At 36.7% G+C, this 12505-nt stretch overlaps 1 protein-coding gene across 4 annotated transcripts in view; it reads left to right on the top strand.

Moving 5' to 3' along the window:
* The window catches only part of bcas3 (BCAS3 microtubule associated cell migration factor), a 386382-nt gene that overhangs the window by 114896 nt on the left and 258981 nt on the right, over positions 1-12505 (top strand). For 2 of the 4 annotated variants that reach the window (XM_056473462.1, XM_056473461.1), the window contains exon 17: positions 6221-6265. The exons of the other annotated variants lie outside the window; for them this stretch is intronic. In XM_056473462.1, coding sequence (XP_056329437.1) covers positions 6221-6265 — 45 coding nt within the window. The remainder of the gene's footprint in view (positions 1-6220; positions 6266-12505) is intronic. 4 annotated transcript variants of the gene reach the window in all.

The following is a 12505-nucleotide window of genomic DNA, read 5'->3' as shown; positions in this document are numbered from 1 at the left end:
TAGGTATTGTGGCTTCAGAAATGAGGTGGCAGTGCCTAAATTTGTTTTATTTGTATTTGATGTTTGAGACACTTTTACAGTTTGTCTTACTCTTTACAAGCAATCCTGTACTGTAATATTTAATTATACCAAAGTTTTCACAGGTTTTTATTTAAAAGTATTTATTTGAATCAATGTCAAAAGTCTTGTCTTTTACTTTTAAAAATCAAATTCAGATTGAGATTAAAGAAGTAAAAGCTTTATCTGCTAGTGCTTTTCAGTAACATGCTAATTAGTTTTTTAATGCTGATCGATTCTTGCTTCTTGTTGTGGATCTGTATTTGACTACTTTCCTGTTTTAATCCTTTTTGATTTTAACAGTTTTACAATTGATCTTCCTCTCAACAAGCACCCAAATCTTTAATATTTTTAAAGCTATATTTAAATAACTTTTACTTTAGCCAAATATAGACTCTGTAGATTTCTAAATAAATAAAATGTAGTGAAAATAAACTAAATACATATGAAATAACATTATAAACTGCAAATGATCATCCAGTGTAATTGTATAGACCGTGATTGCACATTTAGCTGTACATTACATGTACCAGATTAAGAATTACACATTTATTTTCTTGTTTGTGGTGCTATATTAAAATGACTTTTTGTATTGTATATCTTGTATTGACATAACCAGGGGATGTTGGTTCTGACAGTTTATTGGAAGCAATTTAGTTTAACCGGACCAGGGGTGTTGCTAGGGTCGAAAGGGATAGGAGCTTAGCCCCAAAGAAGTACCCCACCCTCCGACCCCCATAAAAAAAGAAATTCTAATTAATCCTGCTGAACAGCCCCTGCGACAATAAATGGTCTATATGTGTTTTTCCAGCCATCTTAGGTATTTTCACTAGAATGAAGTTGATTTATAATCCAATGCTAACTGACATAGCATGCTAATGTACAATAGCTATAAAATAATAAGCTAATGTAGATGCATGAACTCACTGTAATTTAACTATTACAGGAAGAGATGTGGCTGGCTGTATCATATCTAGATAAATATGTCTAGACATCTATATCATATCTAGAAAGCTATTTCAATTGATGTTTTTCTGAATAATGTATTTACATTGATATGACACACATTTTATTGATTAGAGTCATTTATTTATTTATTTATTTTTTATTATTATTTTTTAGGGGTTTTTACCTTTTTAATGACAGGACAGTGAAGATTAACAGACAGGAAAGTGTGGGGAGCAGAGAGAGGGGAAGGATCGGCAAAGGACCTCGAGCCGGGAATCGAACTCGGGTCGCCACAAGCACCTGGGTGCTATATGTCGACGCACTAACCACTAGGCTATTGGCGCTGACAGAGTCATTTTATTTCACCAAAACTACACACATTTTATACTGTAAAAACAAATATTAAGCTTCTTCAGTAGTTAGAACTATTCAGTTTTGCGAAATATCAGCTTCAGCTCCTCAAAATAATGAATGAATGACGACAATGCAGTGGCACAATTTTTTTTTAACACTTGCCGTGTGACAATAGTCCCACTCCCACCTGCCGGTAGAAACAGGTACTGCTGAACAGATGACTATTTAAATACCAGACACAAAATCTGCGTTAAGTTAAATGCGCATGATCTATGTGGTCATTTTAAGGAGTGTATTTTGATGACAATAAATTTTATACAGCCATTTTTTTTTTTAAGTGCAACATATTCCAAAATATGGAACCCTCGCAACGCCAATGAGCAGGACCAAGTCATAATTTTCAAAATTAATTTAGGAAAGTGGAGTTTACATGTTCTCCCTGTGTTTGCGTGGCTTTCCTCCGCGTGCTCCGGTTAGTCCAAAGACATGCAGTATAAGTGAATTGAATAAGCTAAATTGGCTGTAGTGTATCTGTGTTAATGCAGGTGTGTATGGGTGTTTCCCAGTGTTGGGTTGCAGCTGGAAGTGCATCTGCTGCGTAAAACATATGCTGAATAAGTTGACTGTTCATTCTGCTTTGGCGCCCCCAGATTAATAAAGGGACTAAGCCGAAAAAAATGAATGAATGAATTTAGGAAAGTCTGCAGCAGTTTACTGATCTTAAATATATCTTCATGGTATGGCAACTTAACTTGCAAAACCAGTGAAATGCCAAAATAAATAAAAAAAACATGTACAAACAATAACAAAACAAAATGCTTTATTTCTGAAAAAATAAATGGATTTTAGTAGTTGCAAGAAATTGTGATTAACTACAGGTGAACTCACTGTTTAGTAAAGGTTGCCGGTTGATATAATATAAAATAAATAATCATTTTAAATGGATTTTATTTAAACATATTTGCTGACTAGATGCAAAATATATGAACCACCAGGTTGAATAAAAATCTTCAGCACTGCTCTCATACAGTGGAGTGTTAATGCGTGTGCTGCTGGATGGATGGATGGATCTGACCTCACAGATGTGGCAGGCTTAGTGTAATACGTGAATTGAGCTGCTTTTGTGCCATTGTCTCATAGTGCCGTAATGACCGTATGAATAGCTTAAAGAGCTCGGGTGCTACACAGCCATGTGACATGTCACAGCGTAAAACATTTGCACAAATCACCTCTTTTTAATGCCTTTGGAAGTGCAGCATTAGGCTCACGAAAAGCAGAGATAAATGTGTGAAAGATTATTCTGCTGAAGTGGGGTTGTTGCCCTCAACGCCCACTGCTGTGACTTCTTTCTTCCTTTCAACATGTATCCCCCCCACCCCGTGTATAAATTTCTTAGGAATAAAAACCCTCATAGCACTCTACGGATTTGGATGAAATCTGCTTTTTCACTTGCTTTTTATGTTATTGTTATGGTTTGCTGTCAGGTCTGATCTTATTAGAAGTGCATGAACGTGTCATGTGATAGATAGTACAGTGTTGTCCTACTTATTTCAATGCAGATCTGTCCCATAATCTTTTAAAGACATTTTATATCTCACAGTCGCACTAACACCAAACTGATCATCAGTAGCTGTTTCCCTCCACTTATTTTTGAATATCGTATAAAAAATGTTGAATGAAAATGCCAAAGATGCGCATACATTTTGAAAATGTGCATTAAAAATCTTTAAAAAATCTTGTGCACTGTTTAAAAAATGTACTACCCTTTTGTTATGCCCAGGATGAAAACATCCACTGAATTAAACTGCTGTAAAAATACATCAGATAAACATTTTTTTTTTTTTGCATGAATCTGTTAATCAACGTCAGTCCTGATCAAAACTACTAAATTGTTTAGAAGATTACAGGAATACATACTTTTTAATTACATAACTAATTGGCTAGATCACAAATGATTTCACTGATTTGGTGAAAAAAAATATGTATTTTGAGTATAAAAAGTAATTGTGAACTGGATTTTTTAAATGTTTTTTTTTAAAGAGTCTTGGACATGTGCAAGATTAGTAACAACATTGATGCATTGTTAAATTATTTTCTCCCTAATTTACTGTTGGTGGCTGTTTTTGCCCCAGTGACTTCCATTATAAGCACATTTGATGGTGCACAGTCTTTGTTTTTATTTACATCATGTAGTTCTGAGAGCTGATATGCATATTTCAATTTTCTTAGACACATCAAGGTAAGTGCGTAAAGGTCACTCTCACACACTCAGACACACATGCACACACTCCATATAAAATCCAGAAACAAAGCTTTTTTTGTAACGGCCTATCTAAAGGGTTAATGGTGCCAACTGATGATCAACGCTAAAAATAAAAAAAATGTACCTCTTCCCACCAGGGAAAACCACCGACAATCAAAAATGCATGATCCTATGGTGCCATGGTTTGTAAACAAAAAATGCGGTTTCAATGGAAGTCACTGGGGCAAAAACAGCCACCAACAGTAAATTAAAGAGAAAAAATGAATGAAATGAAGAGAAAGAAAATGAATCAAAAACAATGCATTAGAGGCAATGTTATTTCACTGTCTGTTTCAATGCCCAAGACTGTGATAAAAGGCAAAAAAAAATCCAATCTACAATTACTTTTTATATTGAAAATTTGTCATTTTTGTGTGGTTTTTTTTCACCAAATCAGTGACATCATTAATGAATTTGCCATTTAAAGAGTTAAAATCCTGTAATTTTAGTAAATTTGTAGTACATTTGCCTAAAGTGTATTGTTGAGGTTTTTTTTTTATCTAAGCATTTTCTTAATAGATGTGTCAAAATAAAATTTGTTACCAAAAATAATTCTGCTAGCTGAAACACAGCAAAAGTTATGGCCAAATTAAGACACAAAATCACCCCAGAGTGGATGAAAACATCCGCAACAGTACAAAGGTTAAGAAAAAATCTGATTAAACTATGATAGAAACACATTTAACAAATAAAAAAAGTCATGTGATTTTGTTCTAAGATCACGTGATTAAAAGATGTGGGATAGGACAGCATTGATGAACAAACATGTTGTGATTCTAAAATCCCTTAGCCAAAGTCCATCATCAAAGTGGTTTGGTATTATTATTTCTTATTATGTCTTAAGCATCTGCGTTTCATTGTGATTCATCTTCCTCTTCTGAGGCGCGAGTACTTTATTATAAACTGTAAGAAAAAAGGCCCACAGTGGCTCCTACTGCAGCAAATTCCATTTTTCTTTTTGATATTTAGTGTCAGTTTATCAGGAAGTGACAGTTTTGTTCTCTTTAGCTGCATTTACACAACAGATCCTGATGGTTAATTCCGATTTTGTGACTGTATCCGATTGTTTTTTTTTTTTTTTTTTTTTTTGACAACCCGCTTACATCATCTTTAAAACTCGTGACTTGTATCCGATGTCTGCATTTACATTGCACATGCAACATAAGATCAATAACCAATTGCCGACTGACAGCTGCGATAATAAAAGAGTGCTATTTTTTCGATTCCTATAATTAAATTGTTCGAAGGGTTAAATTTTTTTATTTTGCTCTAGTTTATGACAGAAAAGTTCTCATTTGTCCATGTTCTTTCTAGCATTTTTAATGAGGTGAGTCTCTCGTTGACGAGGAGAAAATCGATTAGTATCGGATAAATTTCCACATACAGTATGATTGAGACATGAGTCTGATCAAAGTAAATAGGAATCCATGTGTTTTGTTTTTCTACTTACAAGTATGTGGGCCTTATCACAGTCTGTGCCACATGGGAGAAAAAAATCGAAATTGGGTCCCTTAAACCATGCAGTGTAAATGCAGACTTTGACTCACTGGATGCAAATGTTTTATATGATATTCCAGTTACTGTAGGTCTAATTTGCGTCTTTAAATGGAAACATAGCTACTGCTCCTAAACAAACCCAGCTTTAGCATGTTTTCACCTCCATGGAAACACATTAATTTAGCGCTGGCGTTCATCCATTTTCACAGCTGGATATTTGCTGAGTCCATTCAGCTGAAGTGTCTCACTCGAGGGTCGTACTGTGCCACTTGAGACGCAACTAAGCAACCTGCCGATTTGATTGTTTAGCTCGGCCCCTGATGTTTGAGGATTTCAAGTCTTGTGTGTGAATATATAATTCATTCATTATTCAGAACGTCAAACCCAATAGCAGTTCTAAGCTAAACTTAGCCTGACCATCGCTCATCTCTCCCGGCATGATTTGTTTGATCTGGGAAACGCTTCATGATAGACGTTTGCCAGTGAGAAAGATTCGGTGTGTGTGTGTGTGTAAAACTGTAAGGTTTTGTTTCACAGACAGTGATTCACCCCTACTGAACAGTAAAGTCATCCAAAAGGCCGCAGAGTGTACAGCGACTTCTGCCAGAGTTGGATTTCATGTCCTTTTTATTGCTTTTGGGAAACACTATTGGCTGTAAAATGTTTACGGTCATCCATTGCTCTGGCTGTAGATCAGGGATCCACTTCTCTTTCTCCGACTAACCCTTCAGCATGAAACAACATCTCTCACAGCATCTTACTTCAATTAAACCACTATTGAACTTCTATTGAACTGTCAGACTGGAAGAAGCTGACCTCATGTCTCCCATGTCGCTCCTAAATACCACCAATGGAGCTATCTTGAGACATTTGATGAAAATTGAGTCACATATACATGCTTTTTCCCACTATTTTGAGCTTGTGTAGAAAGGGAAATATACTAAAGTCCATTATTGTATGGCTCTTTAACTTTATGTATCATTATACCATAAAATGTTTGCCCGGTCCAATTAATAATAATGCTTTTCCCATTTATCTCTGTGTATCTGTCCCTTCATGAAGACCCTACCTCTTTGGGGCCGGATGTTTTTCCATTAAAACTCCATGGTGAGTTTTTCCAATTCACTCCCAGCATGCTTTGTCCTCGCTTCAGCAAAACGACTGCGTTCATTCCATCTTTCATTCGTTTCCAAGAAATTTTTCCTGTTTTTCTTTTTAGTTTATTCTAGCACGCTGTGGGAAGAACCGAGAGATGTGCCTTTTTTGTTGTTCTGTTTTTATATGTGGATTTGCTGTTTGGCTTTTTCTGTATTTTTGTTTAACCTAATTTGATTTAATCCAAATTGTTGCCTGTTGAAATACTGTACAGAAAGGTGAATTGTAATTGTTGGTGGTCATGTATATACACACACATAAGACATCAGTTTGGCGTTTAAAGTTAATCGATGTCATTGAATTCATGGGAGAGAGAAAAGAGTTTTTCTTCTAGAGAGCCTTGCAAAATATTATGTTTTGCTACGTTTCACAACATCAGAGCTCTGTTTGTCAGTCCATCCCGTGGTTTAAACGGACTTTCCCTTCAAAGTGGTCCTTGCTTTCCTGCTCTGTTTTTTCCCAAACAGACAACTGAGGTTGTTTATTTAAAAAATGCCTTTGTGTTCGCATTCTCATTGCTGTCGTTATGATTTTATTGGCTGGTGACATTTTGAATAAGGGTGAAAAAATGATTGGTGCACCGCGCGCAGCTCACGCTGATGGTTGAGTCAGATGCGTGCAATGCGGTTGCAACCATTCATCTTCTTTACCCTTTAATTTGATGTGACAGTTTTATTTCGACAATGCATAATCACTGGCTTGAGTCTATAAGAGGAATAACACAGATATTTTTATTAGATGCAAACTCAGAAAGTTGCTTTGCTATCCCAAGAGATTGATTATTATCGATAACACACGTTCTCATCTTAAACTTTTTTGATTCACTTCAAATGTTGTATTATACAGTGTATTATGACTATACTGTAGTATAAACTTTAAAATATGTGTATTTGCACATTTTCTGTCTTAGATTTGCTCAGGCACAGCTTCGAATATTAAATCTCAGCAAAATGGTCTTCCCCACGTCCTTAACCTCCTAAAATGAATGAATCACATGTGCCGTTGTCCTTCCTCTGGATTGGATTTCAGCTTTTGTTGTGGTATCCTCACATACGTTTTAATTAGATCTTTTTCCTGCGCTGCTGTACTGTGATCTCGGAGGACGTATGCATTTCAAAGCCTCATCATTAACATGATAAATCTTAATATTCCCCATAGCTTCCTCCTGACTGGGCTAGGCACATTAATTCGGCACACAACTGGAGCTCCACTTTTCATCGGAAACATATGATTGATTTAGATGTTGTATTAAATGTTAATTAGTTTTTCCTTTTGGAGAAGTGAACAGTGTGCTTAATATCACATGGATGTATTAGGGGAATCATCAAGTGTTCCAAAACAAAACACTCCCACGCTTGGAAGGAAAAAAAAATTATGGAAAATTGCAGCTCAAATATAAATGACAGAACAGAAGATTTCATCGTTAACAGATTAGGAGACGAATTAATTCATGCAAAATGCAAGCTTTTTTAGCTTCATTGGTTCTTGACCTTTTTTCTGTTCCTTTTCTATGTTATCAGCAAAAAAAAAACATTTAATGAAGAGTATATTCTCATGTTTTAAATGATATTTAATACGGTTACATGGAGAAAATGCACAGAAGTAACTCACAGAGGTCCGTAAATGTGAATGAAAGAGTGTTAGCATCACAAATTTCAAAATCACTTGTAAATACCATAAACAGCTGCATTCACACCTGGGGAATGCATATTTTCCGGCATCTCTCTAAGGGAAAGCGAATCATGCCGAATCAGGCACCTTCCTCAACTTTCTCCCAATGAGCTGGAACGCTGGAAATGGAGGGGAAAAGTTTCTGTTTCTCTTTTAGCGTTTGATGCCGGCCTCCCAAATGGCTGCCACAGTGTGTGTGGACCGTGGCCGTGTGCCTGAGCCGTGTCCGAGGAAAAGCTGCTGTGAGATAATAAATGTGACGTTGAGAGATATGTCTGCATTTTGCGAGACCCTTTCATGAGCGCTGTAACACGGGCCCCGCTGCCTGATGTACAAAGACCATATGGTCAGCTTGTCACGGCAAGTCCCCCGATAAGTTCAAATGAGATCCGTGCTCATTTTTTGCAATTTTAAAGCAGGCCGTCGCATTTGTTTGAAAACAAATGGGGGCCGCCTCCGTCAACCACCCCTTCCCCCCCAAATTTGCCCCCCGATGGCGCCTTGTCTGTGGCCGGGACTGTAATGTGGCCAGGCTTTGATGGTGGACATCACAGATTGAATTATGCCCTTGAGGAAAAGCTATTAGCTCCCGTCAAGAGTCCTCATATGTTAAATTAAAAGTGGAAATGACATGCAAGGAGTCTTTTCAGTGAATTAGTTAGAGAGAGAGAGGAAAAAAACACTCTAGAAGCAGCAGGGGAAATGCCAATAGGGGGAGGACGAAATTGGCTTCTGTTTAGTAGCGTCTGTCTTCCCTTCTCCTCCATCTCACTAAATATGTTTATGTTTCATAATTTATTGATTTTTGGATACATTTTTGTGTAAGCTGCTCCCCATGCCAATATTTATTTAGAATAATCCGTTCGCTCAAATGGCCCGCTGAATCACTGCAGCTCGAGTCATACAAGCCACTTTAAGTGAGACGCAGAAGAAACGAGTGATTTCAGATACAGACAAACCAGCTCCAGTGGTCGCTTCGAGGAAATTCAGATGTAGCGCTAGTGTAAAGTGCACTCAAATAAGAACATGTTGACCAAATCATCTGCTGACCGAAGCCTCTTCAAAAGAGCTCTTACCAAAGTTGGCTGGGTTTAGTCCGCCGCTAGCAGAGTTATGCCCGGCTTTTAGCTCAGACTGGCTCTTTGCAGTGTTTTTGGTCTCATCATCATTACTGGCATGACATTATATACCTTTTAAAGAATATTTCCAGATATATTATGCAAAGCACTCAGAAACAGATACAATTTCCTCTCAGATTTGTGGTGGAAAGCGTCAGTCTGTGATCTCAGAGGAAGAAATGTTTAGTAAGTTTGGTTTTGGTATTAAAAACAGCTGTTCATTCATCCTTTGCACAGTGGTCCTTCAAGAAAGTCCTCATCCAAACCTGAAAAAGCCAGCTTTTCACCTGCATCCCAGACTGGAAAACTGCTAAACTCATTCACTTTCTTTGCTGCCTTGAACTCTGTGGTGGGCAGGAAGGATTTAAATGCTTTTCTCTACGGTCAGTGATGGTCAGGCCAACGGAAGCAGCATTTGTAATGATTTCAGGTTAGCAAATCGTCTGCTGTCGTCTTCTCTCCTCATTATCCCACTTGGGATTGCTGGTTTTATCTTAGGTAGAAACAGGACTCGTCTACGCTTTTCTTTACATCCTGTGGTGTCGGAGTGTGTTTGTTTGGTATCATTTTCCCCTGTACTACATTAGCTATGTTTCCATCCAACCATGTGAATTAGACTTATGTACAAAACTGGAATATTGCATCAAAGATTTGCGAATAAAGAACCGTTTCAATTCAGTCGAAGTTAAAGAGAAGAAAATCGTCACTTCCTGATAAACAGACAGAAAATATAGAGAAGAAAAATTTAATTTGCTTTGATAAGAGAAGCCGCTGTGGCCCATTTTCTTATATAATAAATTATTCGAAGACGAAGGCAAAGCGAAATGAACGCAAGGTGGCTTTTGGAGGTGCAAGACTGTTTTTTGGGAGCACAGCCATTCAAGTAAAAATACCGAACAGCTTTGATGATGGACTTTGGCCAAGTCACTTTTTGAATGACCAAAACAACCCAGCAGACACTGGACGTCAACATGATGTCAAACTGACGGTTTCCCCAATGTCGTAGGACGTTGCATTTTGTTTGGAAATGAAAATCGTATTGACGTCAGAACCCAACATCAGGCCGGCGTTAATATCCTATGTTGGATAGATGTTGCACTTTGGTTATTTCCAACGCAACCTAAAAACAACAAAATATCAACGTCTAATGATGTCACAGCTTGATGTTGTGTGGACGTTACCACTATTACGTCTATCAGACGTTGGATTTTGTTTGCCATACCTGTTTTCCATACCTGTTTGGATTTTGTTTGCCATACCTGTTTGCCATACCTGACGAAGTCAGTATTACATCAATATGACGTTGGTTTAAAATGGCTTGACTGTGGATTTAGGTCACTTACCAACACAACCAAAAATAAACTAAATATTAACATCATTTCACTTTGTTATTGGACGTCAAAATAACATTGTCTTTAGATGATGGCAACCTAAATATAATGTAATATTAACTTCTTATGACATTTGGAGTCTGCAAGGAACATGTCAGATGTTGTGCAATGTGGGTGTTCTGCTGGTTTGTCCATTAATGCTGTCCCATCGCACCCATTTTTGTTATCACACAATCTGTTAATCCGCTTGTTATGTCGTGATGCATGAAATACTGTTTCTGGGTTCAAGACTATGCTCATTTGAATTGAGAAAATATTTGTTTATGACCACTTTTTGTCATATTACACATTAAAGTGAATTTCTTGCAAAGTCATGGTGTACACAACGGTCTTTGGACTTGCATGGATATAAATATTGTGATCATAAGTTTCGACAGTATTACAGCGTTTGTAAACGTTTATTATTACCATTTGTTTAGCCACCCTGTACAGCACTTTGACCCACTGCTTCATACTAAATCACATCACTTTTCTTTGATGGGCATGCTGGAATTTACTCAGTAATTGTGTTTTCTTCGTAGTTTATGCACATTTTTCTCTTATCGGATAAGAAGTTTATTTTGCTCAGTTGTGCACATACATTTTACAACATTCCAAAATACATGTGCATCTCGCCTTTTCCATTTATGCGATATTCCAAAATGCGCATAAGAATAGGTGGATGGAAACATGGCTATTGACAGACAGCGTGACGTTCATGTCTGCTCCGGTCAAGGTGATATACTGACAAACCGCTCGTATCTCCTCATCAGCGGTGTGTGTCGCTCAGATATTTAGTTATTCCTCCATCCAACAACAATACACTCGTGCCAATATCTCCCTGCCTTTCTTTACTTTGTCTTTAGTCTTTCCCGACCAGCAGTCCTCGCCTGGTGTCGGCTAAACAAAGATGTCAGCATCACTCCTCGTCCTGAGAGTAATTTACGACTCGATGACAGTTTTAAGGGAAGTGACAGAGTGAGAGTGCAGCTCAGCAACAGGTCACTCAACACCTATTAGTGTAATGCAAGGCTGGAGGAGTCCCGGTTCAAACACTGGACAATTCATCCACATTAACTCCCAGTCCAGACTCCACAGTCTACAACAATTTCATTACAATCGGCAGTTTTGTTTTGCAGTTATCTGCTCTTGTAATGCATAATGACTCAGGCTGTCATTCAATTACAAACTTGAATTGAATTAATTATATAATGGGCCTATGCATTAATCAGGTTCATAGCCATTAATCACGTTTATTAGTGGTCTTCAAGCTGAAAGACAATGTCTGGAGTCTGATTTCTGATTAAATAAGTTTGAAAAATATTCTGAACACAAATTTAATTCAATTGGTCACATTTCTCTTCAAGTTTATTCATCTAAAATTATAGATGTAGTTTACCAGGTGATGTTTTATTTATCATTTATCGGCTCGATACATTGATTCAGTGCTCAAGCAAAATTATTATTGAATACAGCTACACTGCTTAATATTTTTGGGGAAACATACACATCAACAAATGTTTCTACTAATGTATGGAAACATACATTTTTTGAGTGTATTGGATATGTATTTGAAGTTTTTTTATGAATAGGACAGAAAAGATTTTAACCATTACTTTTGTAATGCATTTGCAGAATAAAAGTGGTAAATTGTACTGAAAATAAATGTTTTTATTTTATATTATTATTATTATATTATTATTAGATTCAGTTTTTATCACAGGGTTTAGTGTACTGGTGCTTTGAAAAATGCATAAAAAAACAAAATGGTTTTGTTTATATTGCATTCATATTATAATTATATAATTAAGACATTCTACATCAGATTACTGAATATATTAAAATATTGAATAAATGTTAAGCTGTTTTAGTTTTTAGAGTTTTTATTATGGGTCTTATGGGTTTTATCATCTTACTCCTTGAGTACTTCATATTTTGGATTTTACAGACAATCAATTCTGTTACATTTCAAGTAACAGTTTTGAAAGCACAAATGTTCTGTATTAATTGTACATTTTGTCATTTTGGCTGTA

The sequence above is a fragment of the Danio aesculapii genome, chromosome 15 (assembly GCF_903798145.1).
Source record: "Danio aesculapii chromosome 15, fDanAes4.1, whole genome shotgun sequence".
Lineage (NCBI taxonomy): Eukaryota > Metazoa > Chordata > Actinopteri > Cypriniformes > Danionidae > Danio > Danio aesculapii.
The sequence above is the reverse complement of the archived record's forward strand: the minus strand, read 5'-3'. Positions and strand labels throughout refer to the sequence as shown.